The sequence below is a fragment of the Passer montanus genome, unplaced genomic scaffold, assembly GCF_014805655.1.
Source record: "Passer montanus isolate IOZ18808 unplaced genomic scaffold, ASM1480565v1 scaffold50, whole genome shotgun sequence".
NCBI classification, from domain to species: domain Eukaryota; kingdom Metazoa; phylum Chordata; class Aves; order Passeriformes; family Passeridae; genus Passer; species Passer montanus.
The window spans coordinates 2,823,889-2,851,636 of record NW_024369930.1 but is presented as its reverse complement, the minus strand read 5'-3'; the positions used below and the strand labels follow the sequence as shown (position 1 = coordinate 2,851,636).

Below are 27,748 nucleotides of genomic sequence, written 5' to 3'. Positions count from 1 at the left end.
ATTAGTTAAAACTGTTCCTGAATTAAGATTAAAGTTTACTGTGAAAGGAGAACATTTTAAAAATAAAACTTCTATCTACAAGCAACATTTTTTCCCCAACACTTTCTAATGAGCAGCCTTTAATTTCCATTTTGAAACAATGTCTGTCCTTTAGAATTCAACAAATTTCAGTTGAGAAAAAATAAAATTTTGAAAAACATACTGAATGGGGGAAAGATGTGGAGGATCTGTCATATCAAACAAAGCAATTCAGGTTGGCTGACTCCTCTTCACAGACACAAAACTTTGACCACAGCAGAAAAGAGCATCAGAAGTTTGGTTCTGGTGATCCTCTTGATTTGGTAATAAGAAATGGGGGGTGAAAAAAAAAAGGTATTATAATTATTTAAAAATAAAGAATAGATGTTACCATGGTGCTGGGAGGGCTGGTGGTTCCAGAGGTGGAGTGTCAGAGCAGCTAGGGCAAGGCAGGGCAGGCAATGGGACAGACCCAGCCCTGGACATCAGGAACCTCTGTGGGAATGAGGGTAGGCTGAGGCTGGGATGGGCCAGGACAGGTGGAGACAGAATCCTGCAACCTCTCTGGAATGAGACCTGGCAGTTCCTGGGACTGGAGTGGGGTCCTGAGCTATGAGCAGGATGCCCAGTGCCAGGGACAGCCAGGGATAGTAGGGCCCCTGAGTGTACTTAGACATACAAAGATAAAGTAAATTTTGAAAAGTCAGCGGCAAAGACAAAAACTGAACACAAATAAATTTTAGTTTAACCACTAAAAGGAATGAAATTTTAATAGAAATAAAATCGATGCATATATTGATTGCAAAGAACTATTTCACAACTTATTCTTCCCCTAGAGAGGAACATGTCCTCAAGTTCCTCCATGTGAATCCTCACTTGTCATTAGCATTTGGTTTTAATCCACAAATCTTCTGTGCTAATCTCAAAGCAATTGCCTTGTTTGCAAAATTGTGGAATTGAGTTTTACTAAATGACGTAGAATAACTTTTTTAACATAATTCAGTTGGCTCTATAAAAAAATTCATGTGACTTAGCTATTTGTAGTATTTAAAAAATAAATTTGGAGTCTCTTTTAATCATCTTTCATGCCTTCTGAGGATAGAACTGAGTTTAATTTTTGGAAAAAAGTTTGGAAAGTCAAGATATGTGATTTGCACGTATGAAGATACATTGTACTCTCCGATGTAATCATAAAGGGGTGTTGACCCTGCCATTGTGAATGTTTTGGCCTTCATTCTGATCCTAGACGAAGAACATATCAGATACAGTTATCATCATATTATAAATATATCTGTATATTCAATCACATAAATGTCAGGCCTGGTATACAATCTGTCATTTGTAATTCTGAATCCTAAGAGATGTGTCTAGACAAGTAATATAGATGCTAAAGAGATATAAAATCTAAATTGAGCTCCAGAGCACAGGCCGGTTATAGGTGCTCCCCACAGATTCTGAAGTAATTTACTGGAATGCCATAAAAATGCAACCATATTAAAGTGTTTCCTGCATTACCTTTCAACTGCACAAAGACATGAAATAAGGCATCTAATAAGAAGACTAAACCATGGCACCACATTTATTTTCACAGGAGACACACAAACTGTGGTTAAATCAGAAGTAAATTTCAATGTGTTCTCTCCCATACAGTTGCCGCTGTTGAGCCTTTGAATGTCATTTTAAATTTTATTTTGAAAAAAAGAGGAATTAAAGGGAACCATTAACATTTTTAATGCCAATTTTGGAAGTTCTTTTTCATGTTTATGGTGTTCCTGTCTTAGGCATTGTATAAACAAGTCTCATCCCTAACTGGAGTCTTTACCCACATTCAGCCAAAGTCACAATGCTTTATAAATTCACTGGGTTATTTGCATCTTCAAAGGAAGGCATTTGTCAATGGGTTTTAAGTTTATGATGGAAGTTAAACATATATTTAATTATGGTCTCTATTAAGGACCTAAGTGCTTTGTTACAGCATGATCTGTTCATATTCTTATTATGGTGCTAAATAAATTATAAGTTACAGTCTACCTGCTCTCAATGATTTTCCATAGGTATATTCATTGTTTAGGAAAAATGTCTATGCAAGAGATTCTTTCTCAGCACTTTGAACAATATAACAGAATATGAAAAGTCTACAAAACCACAGCAAAACTTGTTGATGTGATATGTTGTGGTAGCATGTGCAGATTCATCTCTTGCTACAAATATGATGGTTTCTGCTGTGGGTTTTTAAACTTTTGCAAAACCTAAAGTGTTATTTATCTGGTGGAACTATCTTGCATGCTATAAACTGACTGATTTCCCTCATGAAACTACCCTAAAAAGAGTTATGTTAAGATTCACATCAAAGATACCCTCTTAGGGTAAATATCCATGGTTAGAAAAAAAATTCCATTTGATTCTTGCCATCTTACAACTATTAAAGCTTTACCCAACTAGCAGTCTCTAGGAAAAACATCTTAATTTTTTATTTATCTTCATGGTTTGACAGACTGCACTGAATCTGCCCAGACAGAAGAATTAATCAAATGAAATATCTGTGACAAGATTTGCCATCTGGTTTTGACTGCTACATGGCAGGAAAAGTTCTGCAAATACATTAATTGAAGACATTTATGGCAGCTCTGCATCATAAGAGCCATGTAACAATGATAAAATCCACTGCTGAGTCTGACCTTGGAGTATTTAATACTATTTTTATTCTTCACATCATCATGAAACTGGTTTTTTACAGAGATTTAACTGTAGATATCACATTATTATCAGATTGGTAGTAGCCTCCATCCTATGATTCAAATAATTTATCATCCATTACAAGAAGTCCAGAATTGTTTTGAGAGAAGACTTTTAAGATAATCAAGTATTAAGCAAGGTGACAGAATCAGATCCATTATATTTTATGTTATTTATTTCAACACAATAAAAAAAATTGGAGGGAAAACCAAACCTAGTGAGTCATATTCTAAATGTCTTGTCCTCCTTTGCAGATGCAGTTTTGTACCACATGACAGACATGAAATCTGTTTCCAAAAAAATTCTACAAAATTATGGTTCTCAGTAATGTGTAGTGTTGGGCAATATCCTTTAGGCTATAAGGTGATATGTTAGGTACCTAAAGGTCTTTTTAGTTCTTAAAATCTGTGAAATGTTTTTTTGGTTGTTTTTTTTTTTTTTCCACAGAGCTAGTATTTTATTTGTTTTGAATGTGAGACAAAACATTAGGAAAGGCCTGGAGGGAAGTCTAGCACACAAGTGACTAGTAACAGTCTAATCTCCTTTTACTATTGGAGGAAAATATGTTTTGGTTTCTTTCTTCTTAGTCAAGTAAACAGATAAATATATTTCCCCTGGCTTCCATTACAGCAAGTTGGCAGTTACAGAAGAATCCTTTCAGTTTTGATTTCCTGTCAGCTTTACTGACAAATGACCACAGAGTGCAGTATTCTCTTGGTGTGGTTTTTATAGACTCTGTGCCTTAAAAGAAGCATTTTTGAATGAAATAGCTATATGTTCTCACTTGGAGGGCTTGGTTTGTTTTCTGCATGAGTACATTTCTTCTTTTAATGATTGTGTAAAATTGGGGAAATGATAGGAAGGATGTGGCCTGAAAAAGAACATCTAAAAAAAACCCAAAACTTTTCTTCCCTTGATCTTCATCTTCTGAGCTGGATTCAAAAGACTGGCTAAATTCAGATACAGACATAAACTGGTTCAGGCCACTTTTTCAGTTTGCCCATAGCTAACAGAAAAACCAAACCAAACCAAACCAGCTCCATGTGCAAAGAGCTGATCTCAGGGAAGTCAGTGGTGTGCTACTGTGTTTTTTTCAGCAGAGCTTGATGAATTTTTTTCCCCTCAAAGTTTAATTTCTTCTCTTAGATTTATCTTTCAAAGAAGAAGACCTGAAAACAATACGGCTCATGGGTTGTGGTCAGAAGCTATGTGGTTCCCAAGCTCCTCAGTGGCCACTCCTATGGGCTGGGACCTAAAATTATTGTGCTGCTTTCTCTCACCTAAAGTTCCCAGAGGGTAGCCCCTAATCTTGCATTTGTCTCTGCAGAATGTCTCTGTTTCACACCAAGCATCCACTCACTATTCATGTGCAACAGACACACGTCTTGAAGAGCAATCAAAAGCCTTCTGTATGAGCAACAGCCTTTTCTAACAATTCTTCACTTTTCCAGAGCGAGTTTTCTTTGTCTACTCTCACACACCACAGTTGTCTTTACAAGCATGGTCTCTGGAGACCGTGAGGCAAATGTAGAAATGCCACTCTGCTCTGTGCCTTTGCTGTATTTTGCTCTCCGATACAAGTATGCTCAAGTATCCCTGGGCCAGGATTTTGCAGAGGGAAAATGTCCTGCAGTGAGAGCTCTGTGCTGTTGCTGAATCGGCACCTAGGGACGCAGATAGCGGCGTGGGGCGGGGGAAAGGGGGGAGAGACACAAAGTGACTTCATCACTTCCACCCTTGCAGAGAAGATAATGAGCAAAGCACTTTCCAAACAGAGAAAGTGAAGTGCATTCAGACAGCAAAGGAGGCCGAAAAACTGCCAAGAGAGGATTGAAGAGAACTTTCCAAAAAGCTGTCCTTAGCAGACCATAAATCTCACCCAGAAGACAGTTCAAACACAACACTTCCACCAGCCCTACTCTTCCCTGTTTATTTTCTTCCTGTCAGCGTTAGAATAGAATAATAAAGTACCAGACAAACAAACAAGACAAACAAGAAAATAAGCAAGGAAACCCAGTAGAGAAGAAAAAGAATCGTCGACCTTGTCTGTCAGCAGTGCTGAGAAGTCTCTTGGATCACTCTTTGCAGCAGCCTGTGCAAACACCCCTGCCTCACCATGTCCGATCCAAGAAAGGATTTCTCAAACTCTTCTTAAATGTCTGAAATAACCATTCAGAGGAATATGGGAATCCCAAGACTGTATTTAAATATTTAGCAGGGAAGAGCATCCAGGGGTTTTGCTTTATGCTCAAGTGAGGTGTTTCCCTGTGAGCTTTGTCTGCCCAAGATCACATCACCTTCACTGATTCCTTCCTGCATTTAGTTGGAAATTGCTTTAAAGGTAAGAAGTATTTTACTCTCCTGAAAAATTTGACAGGGAAATGGAAAGAAAAGTCCACACTCCGCAGGGTAATTTAGGAAAGATAAGAAACTCTGCTGCCAATTTTGAAAGGCAATGTGCAACACATACCCAAACAGGCAGGGAAATACCTCTTGAGGAAGCCACACAGAGAGTGAGCCTGGGGAGGTGTAGCAAGCATGCTGGAGGAAAAACAAATGGATTTCAGTTGGAACCCAGCCTGGTCTCTGTCAAACATACCAATAAAACTGACATGTTCCTGCAGACTAAGTTGGTAAGATCTGCATGTCGTGATGGGAAAAAGTACCGATAAGAAAATTTAGCAGCATTCACGCAAAGGCCAGTTAAAAAAAAAATGAAAAGCCTTTTTTTTTTCTTTCCGTCCTTTTATTTTCCAACCATATGTATAAATCAGGCAGGAAGGTAGGACTTAAAAAAACTTACAAGGAAAGCTAAAGGAATTAATGCTCAGGGATTAGTGTTAGGGAGTCATATGAATTAAAAAGTTGTTAACACTAAGTAAAATCAGAGGGGATTAAAAAACACAACTCTTGCAAATTCAGCCTGGTATCTCTGCTAAAATAAAAAATAAAATAAAGTGAGAAGTCAGCCTGAGAAAACAGGACTTTAGAAGAGACTCCTAACAAAATTAAGATGACAGCCCAGAAAGAGCTGTGGTAAGGAAGCAGGTTTCTACAGGAAGAATTTAAAGCTACTTTCAAGGCAGCTTTAAAATTAAGGCCAGCCTCTGGTGATAACTACCAAAAGTGGAATAAAAGGAAAAATAAACCATCTAGAAGGATCTCCAAAGGCCATGCACTTTTTCAATTAACAGTGTGGATACAAGTGGTTAGCACTGATTTCCTAAAATGTTTGAGCATCTTAAGGGCCAAGGCTAAACTTTTAAAATTTCTAAATGTTGGGGCTTTCACATGGAGGTTATAGTTATACCAATGTATAAAACCTAGAACACAGATGGCTGAAAATTAACCAAGTGTACTTTGTCTACTTCCAGCACAATAAAAAGCAACCCTAGAGCTTGTACATTGTGCCAGGAAGAATAGATACATGTGTCTCTGCACACATGGGCACGCACACACACCCACAAAGACATATGCAAACATGCAATCACTACAGATCTAAGTGGATTGGTTTGGATCCAACTAATCCAGAGCATGGTCAAAGGATAAGAGGTACATAAGATTTTATTTCAGCTCAGGCTTACACTGCAAATGTTTGTCATCACAAATGTGTCAAGTCAGGGCATCAAAAATTCATATCTCTGGCTGGCACTATAAAACTTCCCCATGTTATTCTTGGTTATGTTGAAAGTGAGATAAGTTATCCTGGTAGGACGACTCTCTTTGCAAGCTGTCGTGTTCCTGTACCTAGGCACTCGAGTCATCACAGCACTGGGACAAGGAAAACCCAAAGTTATAATCTTTTTCCTGAAGAATGTGTGTAGAATTTGTTAATGAGTCGGCTAGATACCATTGTGAAGACATTTATGTGTGTTTGGTTGGGTGTATGTTCACTTGTTTCTGCGTCCATGTGTAATTTGTGTGCTTCTGGTGCTCAGCCACTCCAAGACCTCTGGCAATGGTTGGTATGGATGGCTGTGGAGCACCTCCCCAGGCTTTGCTGATGTGGGTTGTATAGAAGCCATCTAGCCCACTAGAATATTCCTTTCCATGAGTTAATGTACTTGATGGCAAGTTGGGAACATCAGGTCAGATAGCTGAAGGCTGGGATGCAATGAGTTTTCATCTCCTAAAAGTATTTTGAGGACTTTTTCTAAATATATACAGCAGAAAAAATGAAGCCATGTGGGGACTTTGCCAAGAGAAACATAGGTTTCAAAGAATTGAAGGATCAGGCAATAATTTGGACTCGTCTGCCTTGTGAGGATGCAAAGAAATGGAAAGCAGAGGCTTTCAAGTGAATGCCTCATGCAAATCTTCCAGAACTTTCACTGCTATGAACATAAAATTTTCGGTGATTTCGCTTTAAAAAATATTTTAAAAATTAAAAAGTAAATTTTAAAAATGGATAAGGAGTTCTGTGATGGCAGTTTTGTAACTGCTCTGTGAAGTGAGAGTCCTGTTAAACACAAGGCTGAACAGCAGATGGCATATTTATGCCCAAGACATGAGACTGTTGTTGACATGGTTTGTAACAGCAATGATGTAAATGCATATTTGCTCATTGTGTGTATAAAGCTGACATTAATCCTCAAGAAAAGAAAACCATCTGGATTTTTTTATTCAGTATTATATGAACTGAATTAAATACTATAGACTCATATATTGCTGAAGGCAAAACTTCTCTCTGTGGAAGCAAAAAGAGAAGGACTATATCCTTATTTGTGTTTTACACTAGCCTCATCTAATCCAGTGTATACCTGTAATGCTGTGTTTCTTGCTTTATTTTTGATTAATTGTTATGAATTGCACTATCCTCTACATAATTTTTCTTCCAGTGGAATGCATTAAATAACCCAATTGAGGTCAACACTAACTTCAACAGATAAAACTTGAGATATCTCAAGCAAATGACATCTCTTGGACTCTGAAGTGGTACATTTATTTGCTCTGGTGGGGAGTTTTTCCCTAAAGAATTTATTATTTTTTGTATAAAATCTACATTAATAGCAACTGCATTCATCATGGGTTTTAAGACTGTTGTTTTTCTTCTTCTTCTTAATAATTTATAATGATAAAATTATTGTTGTTATTATTATTTAATGAACAATATCTGAATAGTAAGCAAATTAACCAATTCTCCTCTTCAGTCAGACTCTGAGCTAATTTGATAGTCTGCAGTCAAACTTTGATGCCCAGCTTTGAAATAAAGTGTATACTTTCTCCCTCTGACACTCACTAACAGTCTGGAACACATCCTGAACACTTCTTCAAGTCAGCACCTGAAACAATGTCAAGACGACATCTGAGGGGTTCAGAAGGAAGCTTTGAGACATATCTATTAGCTCTCGATTGGGCTAAGCAGTTTTTTTAAAATAATGTTTTGACAGTGATTTCAATGCAAGTAGGATCAGGACCTCGGACACAGAAGAACAACTTGTCCTATATCTTCTGTGACCATATGGAGAAGTCATTGCATCTTCCCAAGTGTTCTCAACAAAGTGAAGTAGATTTAACTATTAAGTTGTTCTATTGCAGCTTTTCACACTGTATAGCCTATGTTATAAAAACTGAGAAAACATGATATTTTAAATTTTTATTTCAGGGCTTATTTTGTTATTAATCTTTTATGGTCTGCCTTTTCCCTCCCAGATGTTTTCTTTCCTATTTATTGCACGTGGGTTTTATTGGAGCATAGCTGTCCAGAAATCGGTGCTTTTGAAGGCAGATACACAACTGAGCCCTACTAAATGGCCTGCTCTGTTTACATGAGGCTTGTTAAATAACACAGAGCAGAACACAAGCAGCGAGCATCAATGTGGGTTTCCATCATTTATCATCTGCAGATTACACTGTTCCTGCAGCTACAAAAGATAAAACCATGACAGAATGTAATATGAAGGCAATACCCTTTTAGAGATTTTTGTGGTGCAAATTGCTGTACAAGCAGTTAATTCTCATGGTTCCCAGAAGACACACAAGTCACCTGAATGTACTGAAAACTGAATGTAAAACTATAGCAAAGTATTGTTTTGACTTATGGACTATTTATAGGTTTTTATAACTTTGGAGGCACTCCTGCATGGAGGAAATTATTGCAAGATTCCAACAGTGATTTCAGGAGTTCCTGATAAAATCCATTGATTTTATGTATTGATTGGAAAACTCTCATTTTGGAAAAAAAAATAAAAGGAAAGTGAGGTTTGCCATGGAAAACTCAGAATCAGACTTCAAACACTCTGCATATGAGTCTATTTGAAAAATGATTCACTGTGGATATAGCTGGAGCAAATATGTATTTAAAGCATTGAAATCACAGTGTAACCAGAAATGCTTACAACTTTGAAATTTCAGCTGGATAATGACAAAGAAGTAATGAGCTTACTGTCCCGTACTTGAACTCACCAGAATGCTCTGATGTTATAGGAGTTTTGACAATACTTGGCACTGATCTGGTGGGGTTAGTAAGGGTATTGCTTATTTCCTTTTCTGGTAGCTGCTGGCTGGTTGTTGTATTGAGTGCAGCAGCAGCACCAAGGTTTGTTGCAAGTTATTGCTCTCCTTTGCATCATCTTCTGTACCTCAGTACAAAGTGGTACTGAGAGGGGAGCGCTTTCCAGAAGTGTATTTGTATTTTTATTCAAATAAGTAAAATTCCAAGCCTCTCATACTGAAATTGTAAGGAACTAAAAACTCTAAGAAAATATTTATGTTTAGCTTGAGAACATCCTTTCCACTGCAAATATACTCTCACTGTAATGTGCTTAGACCATTCTCAATGCAGAAATAATTCAGAAAGATCTTAGGAACTCTCAACAAGATCACCATGTATTTGGCTATTTCTTTCATTATATTTTTAATTCTGAAATTGGACACAAGAGGATCTTTACAGCAGCAGTCCTCCTTACTTTGCACATTAAAATCCCTCTCTGGAATTGACACTGGGAAACTTGCAGTGGGGTTGTGGCCTTGTTCTTTCAGGAAGAAATGTAATGCTAATTAAGTTGTTGTTTTTTATAAAAGACTTTATTAAGAATAATAAGAGTAAACAAGGTTACAAAAATACCAACTTTATTAACTAATGAACATGTTAATTACAGAAGATTTGTATTACAAGTTATAACCAGAGTGTTCCCTTTTCATTAGGCATTCATCAAATTGTACTTAATGGGAGCATTATTTTTCCTTCTTAAATAAGAAAAAAATACTTTTATCATACACTGAACTCCACAGGCAGCTTCCTGAAGTTAGATCCCATGCAAGAAAATGCCATACATAAGTGCCCAAGGGTAAAAAGGAACACTGGAAAATTTTAGGGTGACAAGCCATGTCAGTTCCTGCCAGCAGCCCCAACATTCAAAAACAGTAATATACCAGTGCACATGAGGGAGGAAGAAAAAAATTGGTAAGGAGACAAGGCTAAATAACCAACCCAATAGGCTTCCTACAGTCTCCATGGGGGTCAACTGGTTTACAACCAACTTTCCAGAAGGATGATAACAAAACCTCAACTCCTGCTGAGGTTGCCTTGGAGCTGAGAATGTGTACATGGATCCATGTGGAAAAGCACTGAACAACTCTTAGGCCCTACTCTTTTGACAATCTCATTCACTGAATTCAAGGGACATTTTGCCTGAGTAGATTTTGACCCCCAGAAATTTATTTGGACCCTCATCTGAAAAGCTCTAACTCAAGTGAGTAGCTCTGTCAAGTACATTGGCATTACCTGCAGGAAGGGATTGCAGAATGCCTCAGAGAATTTTAATCTTAAACTAGAGAAGAAGATTTCAGCAGTAGCAGCAAAAATCTAGACCCAGTACATTCCCAATGAGAGCTGCATTTTTCTGAGGGTCATGAGGTTTATGAGAGAAAAAGAGATGGGGGGAAATTTTTTAAAGGGAAGAATGTTTTCTTTAATAAAAGGAAGAAGCGTTAGCCAGTTCCAATGCCCAAAGAAAATAGTAATTAAGTTAAACTAACTTCAGTTGCACAAAATCACCTCTTAGGTTTTAATTCCATAATTTTATATGAGAAAATTACACCTTTCAGAGATCGAGGATACACCTTTCAGAGATCGAGGATTAGTTACAGCAAGGAGAATGAGAATGAAATCCAATAGAGTTTAAAAGTGTCCTTAGACAAGAATATAAGTTCTGTACCCTTTATTCTAATCACGTCTATGAAGTAAAGTTCAGATCCCACTGAAGTTAGTAAAGGGCTTTTCAGCATTTAGATGGGCACTAGATCAGGTTCCCTTGTTATAACAGAGAGAAAAATACTAGAACAGTGAAAAAATATCCACAGAGTGTCCTTTCTTAAGAGAGTCCTGTAGTTATAACAGTTGCCTGCTACGGTACCATTGGTACCAACAAGAAATATTCACAGGAATAAATGAAGTACAGATTCATTACCACATATCATTATTCTTCTCTTCCCTTGCTCTTCAGGATCTTAGGTGCCCTCCATTCTGAGATAGAGAGAGCAAAAGTACCTGGTAAGCAAGTGCATACAAACTTGTTGAGTTCTGGAGCATCAACTCTGCACAATTTATTTTACTGAGGCACTGCCCAGAACAAACAGGTAAAAATCCTTACACATTGTCTAAGAAAAAACAGTATTTTTATCATATACATGTATGTGTGTGTGTGAGATATATATATATATATATAAAATCACAGTCTTCTGCACAGCAGAAGCTTTTAACTAAAATATTTTAGGATTCAAATTTTCTAGATAGACATAACAAAACGCCTGCAAATATAATACAGTGAGCAGGTGACAATTCGTCGAATACAAAGAGTGAACATGGAATTGTATATTTTATCCACATTCTACTTGTGGCTGAGAACAAAACTCACTTGGAGTTTTTTTAAAAGTCTTTCTTAAAATTGTAATCCTTTCAATAAGATATGGTCAGTATATAATTAGCACAAATACACTCTTCACCTACATGTCAATAATTAAGTGTAAATACAACAGGCTGAATCCTGCCCTCTATAGGCCTGGTAAGTAATAGAGGCTAAAGGGAGCATGGAGCCTTCAGAGGTGGCCAGAATAGATTGAGACAGACTGTCTGCATAGCATCCACAACCTTGAATCTGCTGTACAGAGAAGTCACATCTTGTCCAAAGAGACTATTTACATCAGGAGGAATTTCAGAAGCTCTGCTTGCTGAAACACTTCTTCCTATGTGCCAGAAGAATCCGCTGGATATGTGACACAAATCTCAGCAAGCCAAGCCTCTTAAGCATGGGCTGAAACTCATCCCAGCCCACCAGATGGAAGCATACTGAGTCCCACTGAAGTCAAAGTGCACTGCTGAAGTAAATTTGGTGAGTCAAGACGAGGCCTGTCTCCCAAGACATCTCCCCTGAAGTGTTTGTTTTCTGACAGGGCAGAATTCAACCCTTGCTCTTCTGCATGAAATGTCCTTCTGTATATCTACACCAGGTCTCAGTCTTGTGGCTCTGCAGTTACATATGATACACAGGAAACAAACACTACTGGAAACATTTACAATTTACACAGTCACAAGTGAAGCAACAGTGCCATTATTTATGCAATTACATGTACAGTAGTAAAACTAACAAATGGATATATGTCATATCAATTTTCCAGAAATTAAAGGGTAATCAGTGCCACCTATGCCAACATATTTGTACAAAATTTCCAGCCATAAAACTAAATGCCATACAGAAGAACAAACACTTTTCATAGGTGATGATTTCCCTTTCCCTATCAGCATAAAGGAAAATGATTGTCCCATATATAGACAGGAAAAAAGCAATTAAACTATTGGTGATGTTGTCCATATTAAATACAAGATCATATCAATCTCTGCAATAATTTTATTATCTTGAAAGGAATTATACAAAAGATAGAATTTTGTCCAAATCTAGTTATGGTTTTATTAAAATTCTCAAGTCTCTGAAAAACTATTAATGTATAACTTACTTTTCCCCATCTTAAGTCTCCCAGCCAGGTGCTAGATTCAACTGTTCTTTTTCTTGCTGTAAACGCAGAGTTTCATGAAATATCTAGAACCAACCAAACCTTTAATACTTGTCTGTTTAGAAAGATTTGGGCATATTTGATTTAAATTTCTTTTAATGCCCAAAGTCTTCCAATAGCTAATTAGGATTACTTTTTCAAGCTATATGAGATGTTGTCTTTAGCATTGCAAATCCACTGTTATTTCTGGGTCAGATTGTAAAGACATGATCAATAGTTTGCTAACCAAAATGGGGTTTGAGATATCTGTTAGAGGACCATATATACAGTGAAGGAACCATGTGCAGAACTAGAGTCTGTAAGCATTGTGTAAAAGAAAGTGGTAGTGACTTCTACGAGAACTCTGCTTATGGCAGGCTTGTCAAAGTCCATCAATAATGAAAAGATTGCTTACTAACAATATTATTTTTTAATAAAGTACTGAAATCTTTGACCTCTTAAAAGGGGGAAAGAGAAATATGATCATAAATGCTGTCCGAACAGATGCATATATTTCTCAGTAGGGCTTTTGTTATATATGAAGAGAAATATACGGCTCATAGAAAGAATAAGAAGTGTTAAGTAGAACTATAATTTGTTTCTCCTAAGATAATCTGAAGAGCAGCATCAAGGAGGTCATATGATCTATTTCTACAAAACCATTTATCATCCAGTAACATCTTTGCAAAATTGTTTATCCATTCAAGTATCTTCAGGAGATATGTCACCATACTTGCATATACTGTAAGTCACTCCAACATTTATAAAACAACACTGATAGACAAAAACACCAAAAACACCCATAAATATTAAAAGAAGCTCAACAAACTTGACTATCAAGTACTTAAAAAATTGTTGATCTTTACATTACACATTAATTACAGGTTGTCCAGAATCTTTCAGTGGGAGTTGTTGACTTTTTTCAGGGTTTTCTGTAGGTCATCATAATCTTGTGAATCCACCGGGAATAATATGAGACCCGAACGAAAATCCCAGGACGATTTCGAATGGCACATCCACGGCCAGGAACAATGACACCAATTACTATCTTCAGCCTGTTTTGTTCACAAACCAAAGGACCACCATAATCTCGCTAGGAAAAAAATAAACATGAGTGTCACTTCTCAAAATGCTTCAAGACACAACTCCCACCTGTCTACTACTGAATGGTTTCTTTTGGGGATGACAAGATGCACCAGGCAATAGTGCTCTTGCTATGGGACATAAAACAACTTCCAATATTTTTTTTTTCATAACCAGGACTTATGACAAACAATGTCAGAGTTGACCTCTGACCTTTTGTTCCTTCTGTGCAAATTAAGCTCTGTGATCCATCTTTACATGTCATTCTAATGACTTCAGACTACCAGATTTTATTCACCTATTTCAGCTACCTGCAAGCCTGATATTTTTTATGTGAGTATAAACCAGATGACAGAATGTGAGTCAACAGATAAACATCTTTGTTATGATGACAGGGTTTGCATCAAACACTACTGATAAAGTCAGGTTAGTATCTTTCTTTCAGGCAATCATCTGTCAAGGCCCTAGGATGAGAATCTGTATGTACTAATAGGCAGAGGGAATAACAAACATAATAAAAAGGTAATACTTTTTTAAGCATTGAGACATAGCTTGTTAAAGTGATATTTTTTGTTATTCTGAATGAATGAGACACCTATACAGTAGTTTATGCATTCTGTGAAAATTTGAATATGACCCACCAAGATCAGAGTTAGATACAATCACATAGATCTGGGACTTGAACACAGATGCTGCAGTTTCTACCCAGGCTAAAGGTAGACTGGACCCTGAAAACTTGATGCAAAACTAGACAGCAAATTCTCATATCAGACAGTGAGTTATTGTTTCAAAAAATGAAAGCTGACAATTAGCATTGCATTCTCTCTGGATCACCAGAGAAACAACAATGCTTGACCTTTATTTGGTTTGGGATTTTTTCTGACTGACGGCAGACTAGTTCCCACATGAACAATGAACTATGTCAGAGCCATCAGAGCTGCTCATAAAACACTTTCAGGAGTGGAGTTTCACCTGCCAATCTGATTTTGTTCCTCTGCCTGTTCTCTGCTGAGGAAAGTAGCTTCAAAGGAGAACTTAGGGAGCAGGAAACTGCTCAGTGATTAAGACTGATTGCTAATATTAATTCATTCCATTTCTTCTTGCTGGGGAAAACAAAGTGCAGGATCCCCAGCAGACTCTCATGCAGATGTTTCATTTATAAGCCTTGACAAGTCTAAGACCTCATTTACAATTAAACATTTTATTTTGAAGAAAATACTTTGCAACAAAAAATGATCCCATAGATTATTAACAACAAATGGAAGAGGCCTCAGCTTTATGAAGATGACCTCTGTTCCCCATGGTTTGGTAGTACCCTTGGGTAGGGAAAATTTTACTACACGGTTAAAGTCAGTATTAGGAAATCAACAATCCTATTTCAGATAATAAATGCTTAATAATGTTAATGACTCCCCTCCTTCTAGATATCCACAGTCAGATCCGCCATCAAAAAATATTATATCTTCCTGTAATAAATTATTTAAAGCTTCTCTCCTCGGATGTCTTTTCTCCATCATCAAAACTAGTGCTAAGCAAAGCAACTGTACCAAACTACATGATCACTGAAGTAGTTCTCCTGTCCTCTTCAATATGTTGCTCAGGCTGAGGAGACCATAATGCTCCAGATTTCTGACTCATAAAAACCTCAGTACATTTTTGGATCATTCTTCTTCCTTCATAACTTTATCACCTCTGTTGAGTACTGACTGTTATGTATTTTGCATGCCATACCTCACCTAAATAAGGAGGTAAATTTGGTCCAGCCTTTGATTTCTACTCAATCAAAACACACAGCTATTGCTACCACAGAGCCCACCTTCGTCCTTAGTATACAGAACACAAGTTTGTCTCAGTCTAGTGAAGTGTTTTAGTATTTGAATATATATAAGATTGCTGTACATTTTCCAATTGTGTGGTAGCACCGTGAAATAAAAGTAATTTCTGCACTCTGACATAAAATACTGACTTATAACACAAATAATTTTCCAATGCAAAAAGTTAGTGCAATGAGAATAATTTAAAAAAACCTCCAGTTGTTTTTGGTTTTGGGTGGGTTTTTTTTGTTGTTGTTGTTTTTTTTTTTGTTTTTTGTTGGTTGGGTTTTTTTGTTTTGTTTTCTTTTGGAAAGAAATAGCCAAGTAAAAATGTATTAGGAAATGCAATACTTACCTCACAAGGCCCAGCACCTACAGTTTCAGCCACAGCACAGATTTCAGACTCATTCACAGTAATCTTCCCTTTGAGATATTGGTTGCATTTCTCATTTCCCAAAATAAACAGGTTTGCTACTTGGAGAAGGCCATCATAGTTAACTACTACAATTGAAAAGAAAATTAAAAAAATTATTGCATTTTAGGGGGAAAAAAGTGTTTCAAGATACAGTCTACATAAACTTATTAATGTAATTTCAGTTATTGTACTTTGTCTCCAAAACTCATGTTTTTGTCTATCCCCACTGTTATCATGCTTCTGTATTTTGAATTTCTTATATTTTCTGAAAATGAGATTTGCCAGACGTTTGTTTGGTTTTCATGTCTGTTCAATTCTCTGAGAATATCTGGATAAGTTTTTTAGTACTAGAATAAAGGGCTGTGTAACTGGACTTACTCTACAGCTCACCACCAGACTGCCCAGTCATCAAAGAAATCAGAAAAAGAGCCTGAAAATGTTATCACCCCCATCAGAGGAGGGAGGATTCTGCTCCCTGCCTTAAACATGAGTTAATGTGTAACAGTGCCTGCCATGGCCTAGGGAAGGACGTGTGACTTGAAAAATACTGTAGCAGAGTGGAGTTTTTCTCAATCTGTGCTGGCTCAGCTACCCTGAATGACTTTGTGCCTGCAAGGGCAGAGCCACAGCCTTGTGCAATCTCCATTCATCAGTGGGAAGGTCAGGAAGCAGGAGCCCTGTGGAGCTTACTCTTGTTCTACATGTCAAAAGACAAGCCTGTACAAGCTGCAAAGATAAATAAAGGGTCTGGACCTGCCCATTCTCTGCACAGCCATCAAAAGAAAATGCCAAGCTTGCCCTCCACTGACTTATTATCCTGGTTTCTTAAAAAAAATGGATGTAACACTTCTTCCTTCCCTGACTGGGATTCTGTGAGGATTATATAAAGTAGTGCAAAAAATATAGTACAAAGTCCTTGGATGACAGATGTTATGTATTTGCTGTATTACATAACTCCACAACATTGCAAATTCCTTATCAGTTCTCTTAAGCTAAGCTTTCCTGTGATGCTGTGCTGTGCTCCAGCCTGATGTCCCTGTCCCCCAGACAGCCGATGCCCCCAGAGGATGGCTAATATGGACATGCTGGGAACATCAAAGGCAGTCATTTGGGAGAGGGCTGGTACAGATTAATTGCCACCCACAAAGAAATGGCAGAGTAGTGGCTACGAGGAAGACAGCTTCAGAATTCCAGCCTAGCTTCTGCTCTGCTTCCAGGACAGTGTGAGTATATTGCTGCTGCTTACTCAGGGTCTGTGGCAAAACAACATTTGAGCACAGTAAATATTGGAGTAATTATTGTCAACTGGCAGCTATTAACTTTTTATCAACACATAATTAGCCAGATATAGCATTTACTAGACTAAATAAATGTCTGTTCTCCCACATATTTGTATTTTCTTCACACAAAACTGTGTTTAATAAACATTAGAAAGGTTGCAAAGTCAAGTACTCAAAAGTTAGGAAATGCCAGACTTAGGGTTGCCTGTGTGTCCCTAGTTCGCTGTTATTGTGTATATTAATAAAGTCTTTGATTACATGTTTTTGTATTATTTTTTCCACAGGGTCCTGCTTTGGATTACAGAAAGAGACTGCTCAAGTAGATGAACAAAGATTTGTCAAAAAACCCTGCTAACATTCTGCAGAGAAATTTTGCCTTTTTTTTTTTTTTTTACATGTAGATTGGTATTTTTCTGTAATTCACTCCTCGAAGTGTTTGAATCATTTTGCCTGTCCCTGAAACAACAACAAAAAAGGAGAGACTAGTGGAAAATATTTCATATTAAATTAGGTTGGATAAAAGACTCAGAGATTTACAAAATTAGAAAAAAAACCAATTCTATTTTTTAACAAGAAGCGTTGGACAACCGTGGCATCAGGCCATACCCGCAGCCTCACCTATAATGACAAGAGGAAGTAAGTTGTCAACGTATTCATTTAGTTTTTAAAAATAGTTTCTTACATCCAGTGTATCCCCATCCATAAACACTGCAGCTGGTCTTCTCTGGAATGGTACATCCAGAAATGGGCAATCGGATTATTTCTACAAAATTTGTCAATATAGCAGGTCTGAAAAGAAGAAAAAAAAATAGATATAATGGATTTTACTTAACCTTCTCAACTGTGTTTTTAAAATTACATTAAGTCTATTATAGACCACAGCAATTTAAAACTGTGCTAATTCTTTTCCTTTCATTTTCTCTTTCTGAAGAATATGATGGTTTCTTCTACCTATTTTTTGTACTATGGCTGCCAACTGTCAAAAAATTCTTGAAATGCTGTCACCACTTTTATGCTATTTAACTTGGGTTTTAATCTTAAAAGTAAGTAGTGATGGCATTTCATTTGGATATATAGGTTTATTCATATGGAGAAATTTTGAAAGCTTGTATATACACAAGGATCTCAGCTACAATCTGGTGCTTATTCTATAAATTAAAACCATATACTAGTCCATGTGGGTACTTAGTGGGTTTTCTTTAAATCTCCCAACAAACCTAAACATGGTTAATAGGGAGAATAATGTAGGCATGATTTCATAAGAGTAACATCTGTTTTCTGAGTAACATCGATGGACCTGCATTTCTGCATGTATCAAATAAAATTTCATTCAGTTGGAAGTTTATCCCATGGAGACAGCGTATGTAGTACTGGAGATAGTAGAGCAATGAACTTGCAAATCTCATTTATGAAGAATCTTGCCCAGCAGATGAAAGTGAAAAGATTAAAATTCACAATAACAGCTACTAACCTGCTAAGTTTCAGTAAGACCAAATCTGACCCTGCAGGGCCGTATACCAACTGGGAGATGTTCCGGACTTGTTTGCGCTTCTCCTCTCCCTTTCCTTTGATATTATGGACTCCAAGCCAGGCTTTGTAGTCTTTCAAATCTTTGTACCTAAAGGAGGAAAAGTTGGTTATGATTTTGCTGACTGTATAATAAAATAACAAAAAACTCTGCTTAATATGATTATGCTGGAAGATCTTAACTAATGCTCCTTAGCAGAAATGGCTTCATGTTGCCAACTGCTATTCCAAAATCAACATGCTTGGATGTAAGGTTTTGGCCTGAAGCCATTACATAATTTTATCTTTAGCTGTTACTAAAACCTTTTTTTTTTCATAACAGTATCCAAACATTTAAATCCTTGGACAGTATGAACCTTTGAACTTTTTTAGATTTACCCGTTTTCTATTTTATTTTGTCCAGTTAAGCAGAAGCATGAGATTATTCTCATAAAGAAGCAATTGTCTAACCATGACACTTGGAAAATCTATTTTTGCTTCTATGTAAAATAGCCAGGGATATTTAGATTTACAGCAATAATAACAGAAAATAGCAAGGTCCCACAGGCCTTTTATATCAGAAAAGCAGTGTTAAAGCCAAACAGGAGGAAAAACTGCTGTATTTAACTTGAAGAAGCATTGGGCTGATAAGTTCCTGAAAATAGATGGATTTTGATATTGCAAAGTTCCAGATTACTGTACCGAGAAGGGAAACACTGTCTTGCTGTAAGAACCCACTCTTCTTTTATCAAAGTACCACCACAGATATGCTTATTCCTGGAGGAAAAAAAAGAAAAGGAAAAGGATTAAAAAATAATAACACCCAAACCCACTAATATTAGTTTCTAAATAGTCAAAAAGTTTAAAGGGTGTTTTGCTCCCCATGCGTTTGCTGGTGAAAAGTGGCAGACTGAAAACATTCAAAAACTTGTCTCTGTCTCTTTGCTTTACAGTTTCAACACTTACAGTAACATGACTTTGCAGAGCTTTACTCCAATGTGCAAAAAAACAGAAAGAAAGACAAATTCAGTTACTCTGTTCATTTAAGCTGAATTTGTAATAAGCCACCTAATTTAAAATTAAAAAAAAAAAAGGCCCAATTCTTTGTAACAGGAACTGGATTGAAACTTTCAAGCAAGTCCCCAAACTGCCACCAGATGTAAACAACATTTGGTCATTATTCATGTAAGTATTATTCAAAGCATTGACCTCAAGGTGCAGAGTTCCTATTTGATTACAAGTCCTAGGAGATTTGTGTCCCCACATACTTCAGTTGGAAACAATCTGCAGTATATGACATCCTACATGTGATTATAGAAAACCTGAAGCATAATATATCAAGTAAAATTAAAGCAATTAAGCATGACAGTTCTTTAAAAAAAATTACTGTGGAATGTAGATTAATTAGTTTCCTTCTTTGTGCCTCCAAAATCACATTTATTTTCTGTAGCTCTTTGGAAAGTGAATCAGAATTGTCAGCAATTTGGGAAAAGCTTAAAATCTCACAATTTATAAATTCAAATCACACAAATGTTCAAAGCTTTGCAAAGAACTACTGGATGGATACCAGACTATATATGGAGTTCACAGACAGCAGGATAAGACAGAGCTTTGACTTTTTTTTAAATCATATTTTGGTTGAGGAGAAAAATATCTGGTCCAAAAGGCTGGAGTCTTCTAAAATGTAGGTTCTAGCTTGTTTTATTATAAAGATATGACAGTCAGGAGTATAGCTATATTCTTCAAAGTTAAGTTTCTGTAACTTATTGTTTTATAAAGAATTTCATCATCGGCGTTAGAAGATTCATTAGTACACATAGAAAGGTTAATTCCTCACTTACATATGGGGCACATTTTGAGCTGGCTCCATGAAGCTGATGAAATCCATTTAAATACACTCAAACACATTTGATTACAGAATCTGAATTGGATATACAAGAAAATTTAATTGATCAATTTAAGATTTAGAGGTGGGCTTTGGTTACCAAATATGAATAGTTTCTAAGTTTCACTGGGCATTCACTACTCAGACACAGCAACTCCATTTTGGAGTGCACAGTTAGGCTTTCTTGCAGAAAGATCAGATGTCATCAAGATTTTGTTTCAGACAATATTCTATTTGCTTCCTTGGTAACAATACAAAATAAAACTACATTTTTATGCCCACATGTAATACTTCAAGATATATTTTATTGCTGGAGTATTCCAGGAATCCCTTATTCATAAAAGGATCTGCAATCATTTAAGCACTCATGTTTCATGGAATTCTATTGCATAGCAGAAGATCCAGGTTCAACTACCCTAACAAAAGCTATTTCAATTTTAGACACCCACATGTAATTCACCTTACCTGGCTAAAAGTTCATCAAATAGCAAGTGCCAAGATTAACTTTTCCAGGGAGTGATTTAGGCCAGCTATCTGGTTACTTAGTCAAGGAATATAGTGATCTTCCTCTAGGAATGTCTTTCTGAACCGCCCTATACACTCCCAAAAAGGTCGAGATCTGATGGATCTCATAAAATGCCAAGGTTACAGGGATGGGTAGAACCCTCCCCACCCCTGAATTTCTCTATGAAGAGATGTAGAGAATGAAGAGATGTAGAGAATATATTTTTTATCTTTTCCTCTACTTCCATTTTTCATTTAATACCTCTTTTACAACTTAGTTTTAAATGAGATGATGAATCATAAGCTTCCCTTTAGTCTAGCCCAGGAGACAAAAGAAGCTTTTTTAACTTTTTTTTTTTTTTCATGATAGAAGAACCAGGGCTGATGCATGAGATACATCCTGTAATAAATTAATGATTCACACTTCCAGCTGATGAGTTATGAACCAGAGTAAAGAGCATAGGAAACAGCCATTCTGTTTTCTGGCTTTTATATAGCAGCAAAGATCTACCATTATATAATACATATGTTATACACAAGTTGTATATGTCAGGGTCTTGTTTTACAGAATGAAAAGGATTTCCTTATAGCTCCTACTTATTGATTTAATTTTTTTTTAATACCAAATAAATTTTAATTCCATGCAATGACACAGCATAGGGGAAACCTTCATTTGACACAGGTATAAATCCTGAATCCTATGCTTCACAAATAACATGCCATCAAAGTGAAAATATTGATCTGAAATTCAATTCTTTTCTATCAGTCTCTAAAATAACCACTTTCATGCTGAAGGCAGTATTTTGTAAGGTCTGCAGTATCTAAGTAGAAGAACAGAAGACTATGAATGCTTTGCAGGTTTATGTAAATAACTTTGCTATAATGAACATATAAAGTATTTCCCTAGCAGAGTGAATACTATGGCATCACCTGACATCAGAGGAATGCTGATTCTCTGCTTTTACTGAACTTAACTGCAATATAGAAATATTTTTTATTGTTATTATGGTCAACATTTTCTACAATTCTAAAACAAATATCGTAGTAGTTGTATTGCCCTTCTAATGAAAGCGATAGTTACCTGTATGTCAAACTAACCACCCATCCTTCGTTAGTTTGTGTTGGGATTCCATTTACAACTCTCAAATGTTTTGTTGAGGCACAAGGAATGGCAGTATCTGAAAGCAGGTCCAGAGATCACATTTTACTAAAAGCAGTGGTAGGAAACCTGCACAGTTGCACATAAGGACCCCAAGAAGGTCAATATTTATTATGTATTAACTTGCCTGTGCTAATGAAATATATTTCTAGGCCATCAAAACTACTTCAGTGAAGCTGAGTGGTCTATTTGAATATCCATAGGGAATATAAAATACATAAATTTAAATAGGTTTTTGAGATTTACATAGTTAAAAAGCAAACATTGAAGCTCATTACCAAATCTCATCACTGGCAAGACATGACAGTGAGAATAGATAAAGGAGTATAACAAAGCTATTCCTCATTTTTCTCTTGTAAAATCAATTTTCCTCAATCTGTATGGTGGGTTTTTTATAACTTTATTAATCTTTATTTTGTTTCCCAATTGGGAAGAAATGTCTAGATTTAGGGGATGTCATGCATTGCACAGTTCATACACAAACTTACCATCCAAACTGGTTGTAGTAGGAGTTGTATCACCTTCACCTAGACAGACACACAAGATAGCCATATACAAAATTAAAATATATTTAAAAATGGAATAAATTTCAACAGCAAATTCCATACTGTTAACTTTAATGGTTCACAAAGTTTTAGACCTCAATGATTTATTCAGTACACTATAAAAGCAGCATTCAGTAAGGCATAACAAGGGGGCAAAATTTTATTCCAATAGAAAGAAATAAGAAAGAAACATTTTGGAGCAGGGATGTCAAGCATTTTTCTTCTTGGCTGAATCCTGAAGACATCAGGCTGCCTATCATGTTCAATTTACATGTTTCATTCAAACAAGCAAATGCTGAAAAATGAAGTTATCACTTTTATATAAGCTTTCAGGAACTATAGAAATCATGTGATTAAATCCAAAGAAGACTGAAAGAAATTCTCAATTCCTTAAAAAACTTTGAAAGACATTTTAGGTTCCTATCTGCAAAAACTTATTCTTATCAAAACATGATTCCCAAAATCTGGTTCAGTACTTCCATCTAATCCAATTAAAAAATAGTTACAACAAGTTTGCTTTAACTTGTTTCTAAACGTTTCCCTTTGGGGACACATACAGAGTGGCCCAGCATTATGAGCTATACATACAGGGGTAGCTGCTGAAAACTTGCACAAGGAAAATTTAAACAGTCTCATGGAACTAGATTTTCATAATTAAGAAACTATGTGTGTATATATAGACACACACACACACACACAGAGGTATATTCATATATATAGATACAGTTATATCCATAGTGAAAGTTCTATGTGCATGTATACACACATGCATGTATGTGTATATATATATGCATATGTGTGCATACATATGTTTCTATGTATAACTGTATGTATGTGCATCTATATTTATACAATATTTTAATAGTAGTCCAACTGGCATATTCCCACTCTGGTGTTTGACTGCAGAAATGTACTACTCACCAGTTCTGAATACCCTACAAATATTTGCTGAGAATACATCCTTAGGAATTCATAGATCTAAATAATGAACTCAGAATAAGAGAATAAAAAGTATATTTCTTTAGCTAGTCTTCATTTATATTGACACAAATAACCTTTTACACAGTTTTGTTTACTCTTCACATAGATGCCAAAATATCACCTGAGACTTCAAATACCACATTTTAGAGATGCTGGAGTTCAGGCTATGAGGAAATGCAGTAGATTGCCTCTAGGAACTAGTGTAACATTATCCTTAACCTCTAGAGATCACAGACATGCATTCAAAAGCCTGATTTACCATTTAAGTGTTCTCCCAGGACATACTGCAGAATAACTTAGAAATAAGAATTGAAAGGAAAGATTTTGAACATAAATGTGAATTGCACATTTTTCAGCATAAAACTATCTTTTCCTACTTGTCATCAGTTTATTGCTGAATTCCCTAGGATTCTTAATTCTGTTTATTTAAGCTATTTAGATTTAAACATTCAACTTTGGAGGCATGATTTTCCTAATTCTTGCCAGCAGTTAAATCATCCCATAAATATCCAAAAGCAGAATCTAATCTCTATAGCACATATACACTTCAGCATATATATAGTGAGTTATCCTAACATTACAAAGACAGATCACACAAAGAGTCTCTGAAGCTTGTAGCCCAGAAGATAACTCTGCCTGGGTTTCTTGAGGCCACAGCCAGCATTCTGACCGCTAGACAATTCTCTGTCTCCATCCAGCCCTCATTCAATAGCTAGATCTGTTGGAAAATGTTTGACCATCTGTAATAGCCCCTTTGTGCTCCTGCTGCATAAATAAGTCTTGAAATCTCCAAGCTGGTCAAGGAAAAGAACCCCTTGTTCATATATTGCACAAGCAGCTTCTGTCTGCTCCTTCTCAGTCACGCACAATTGATTCTTGATAGAATCACACATTTTCTGCAGCCACAAGTGACAATAGGAAGGTGTGCACAGGCATGTGACACCGTGGCTTCACTGGGACTGCACAGCTGACAGTGCCAGCGGCGTGCCAAGTACTCACATCGAGAAATAGGGCAGTAATCCCAGGGCACAAGAGGATCATCTGTGTAACACCAGGGACCATGAAAATCATCATCTGGATTGCGGCAATAGTTTTTCTTCAGTTTACTAACATCTGGTTCTCTGAATATTTGTATATGCCTACAGGGGAAAAAAAAATTCAAAGTGTTGAAAAGCTTTATACTATAGCCCAAATTTTCAAAGGTTAAATGTTGCTTTGCTCCACATTGTATTATTAGCTGACTGAGAAGCCTACAGGTCAGGGTTTAGGGCTGGTTAAAATCAAAGGAAAGATGAGACCCAAATATTTTATGGATCTGGGTCCAACTTTCCTCTGGTTGGTCTTTTAAGCACTGTGTCCACTGGACAGCTGGGAGTCTTCTAGATCTCCCAGTCAAGCTAAAATCTCTAGATATCCTCAGGAGGGATCATTATACTGATTAGAAGAGTGCCTGTGATGTCCTCAGAAAATCTGCAGGCCCCTTTGCACAGCAGAGGTTCCTTCTCCTGCAGGTTAACAGCACAAGGGAGCATCAAATCTACAAAGCTGAATCAAGGGCAAAAGAAAGACAAACTAAGAAAGTTAGCAAGGCTGAGCATCAGGCAAGGAGACAAACGAATGGCTCAGACAAACTGCAGTGATAGCTGCAAGCCTACGTGAAGCACTGTAGAGGTGAAATTTTGAGGCCAAAACATGAAGCAGAGGAAGAAGTTTATTTTTTGGCTTGTCAGATACAAGGATACAGGCTTCTTTAGTTACAGCTGTACTGCTCCTTCAGTTCATAACCACTCATGCTGCCTCTAGAACACCCATATACAGTGAAACTGTTGGAGTGAGACAGATAACTCCTCAAAGAAGTTCCCAGATGGAAGATAAGTGAGGGAGTAAGAAAAGAAAGGCTGAACTGTGCTCTATTAGATGAGCATCCAGTAGGTTTATACTGCCTCAGTCACAGCAAACTAAGACTTATCATGCTTCTCAGACAGCATGAGCTTAAACCTCTGCTTCCCTTCCATGGGTAGCACACTGGAATATGTATCCTCTCTCTCACCCTCTGGGGGAAGAAACACATGTAGTCCAGCTGATGATACCAGACAGGACCACTGAAGTCTGCCTTTTGCAATACAGCTTCCCCAAAGGCTGACAGTCTGACCTACACAGACCTTCCAAAGGACAATAGCTTATATGTTCAGCACTGTGGCTCTACAACAAGTACTAAAGGTAATATTGACACATTTGCATCAGCTTCAGAAACTAAAAGAAAATGAAGGAGAAACTATTTTCATCACAGCCACTAGTGTGTGTGATATCTCATACACACTAGTGCAAAACATTTTATGAATCCCTTATGTTATATATAGTCCTGATAATTCATTTTACTTCAACAAAAAAATTAATTTGCGTTTCTACTACTTGAATATGGAGTCAAAGTAATGATAAACTACAGAAATTGCAGGTCTTTTTATTAGCATTTGATGTCAGTGTCACTAGATTGTAGACTAAAGAGTCAATTTCAGCCTGCAAGGGAAATTAGGTGGTTTCAAGTCCTATCTCCTCCTTGAAGCAGCATGAGGTATGAGATGAGGCTGATGAGACAACCATTTCCTCTTATTTCTGATATCATCTCATTATAGCAAACTTTCAAGGACAAGGATGGGGTAAAATAGGCCAGTAAACTAAGCACTAAGAAACATCCCAAAGCCTGCAATTACTGGTTAGCCTGAAAAAAGTCATGTTGTGTAATATATTTGAACACAAAGAAAAGAAAAATAAAAAGGTTAGGAAAACAAAGATATTAAAAGCTCCAGGACATAAGGGGCTACTTTAGAATCAATGCAGATGAAAAAGAGTTACCATCTGGAGGCTGTATTTATTCAGGACTCACTGAACCATCTCTTTCTTTTTAATATGTACACACCTACGTAAGTCTTCAATATTTTTGTCCCATGTGGAGCAAGTTAGCCCAAATCTTGTCTTGGATAGATTCCCCATGTAACTCTTGCCATTGCCACGATAACAATCTGAAAAGAAGAATGATGAGACAGGAAAGTGGAGGGTGATTGTGCAATATTAAGAAGAAAACTCTTCCTTTCCATCAGTAATCCAAATTATTAGAGTGTTCTTTTAAGCAAATGCTATATACTATTAATAAGATAATTGCATAAATCAGATCAGAAAAAAAAGGAAAATAGTTTTCAAATTTAAATACGTAATCTCCTGTTTGAGACCTTCATTCTCAACACAGCAGTATTTTAAATTTTGTCTTATTTACACAGACATGAAAAATTTCTTTCATAAATAGTTGGTTTATGATTAATTTAGAAGGGTCATACAGAATATCCTAAAAGTTGTCAGAAGCTAGTTTACACAAAAAAAGAAAAAATAGTCCCCTATTCATCTCTCCACAAAAAAAAGGCATTCATTTAGCTTTGTGTAGTTTTCAGATATTGGCAACATATATAATTCTAGACTTAAGTACTTCAGCAAAATCAAAAAATCATCATGACTTTAATTTTAATGTAATTCAAAAACTTGCCTGTTCGCTCCAGCAGAAGTCATGTTTAATTCATAAGCTTTTATCACAAGCCTTTTTGAGACTTTTCAAGAGAATTGTTTAAAATTATCAGTACTATAAAGACATTTTGCATAAAGCACTTAATTTCATATTCATCAGTATTTTTACTTTTTGATAATTGATACTTTACAAGAAACACAAAATGAATGTAAAAGTTTAATCTTTTCTCTTACATAAGTCTTGCAACTGCAACTTTTTTAAAATTTACAGTAACATTGGCTAAAATGTAAAGATGGAGATGTTAATGCAGCCTGATGT

The 27,748-nt window shown here is 36.4% G+C and overlaps 1 protein-coding gene across 5 annotated transcripts in view; it reads right to left on the bottom strand.

Annotated features, from left to right (window-relative positions):
• Positions 1–9,809: 9,809 nt before the first annotated feature.
• The window catches only part of HGF (hepatocyte growth factor), a 58,220-nt gene continuing 40,281 nt past the window's right edge, over positions 9,810–27,748 (bottom strand). For 3 of the 5 annotated variants that reach the window (XM_039723797.1, XM_039723799.1, XM_039723800.1), the window contains 9 exons: positions 26,834–26,936; positions 24,916–25,055; positions 22,879–22,917; positions 22,313–22,409; positions 19,545–19,619; positions 18,808–18,954; positions 18,019–18,125; positions 15,997–16,142; positions 9,810–13,837 (listed from right to left, as the gene is read on the bottom strand). In XM_039723797.1, the coding sequence (XP_039579731.1) occupies positions 13,667–13,837; positions 15,997–16,142; positions 18,019–18,125; positions 18,808–18,954; positions 19,545–19,619; positions 22,313–22,409; positions 22,879–22,917; positions 24,916–25,055; positions 26,834–26,936 (1,025 nt within the window). In that variant the 3' untranslated portion in view covers positions 9,810–13,666. Of the gene's footprint in view, positions 13,838–15,996; positions 16,143–17,954; positions 18,126–18,807; positions 18,955–19,544; positions 19,620–22,312; positions 22,410–22,878; positions 22,918–24,915; positions 25,056–26,833; positions 26,937–27,748 lie in introns of those variants that run through there. The other 2 variants (XM_039723798.1, XM_039723801.1) reach the window with 2 other exon arrangements.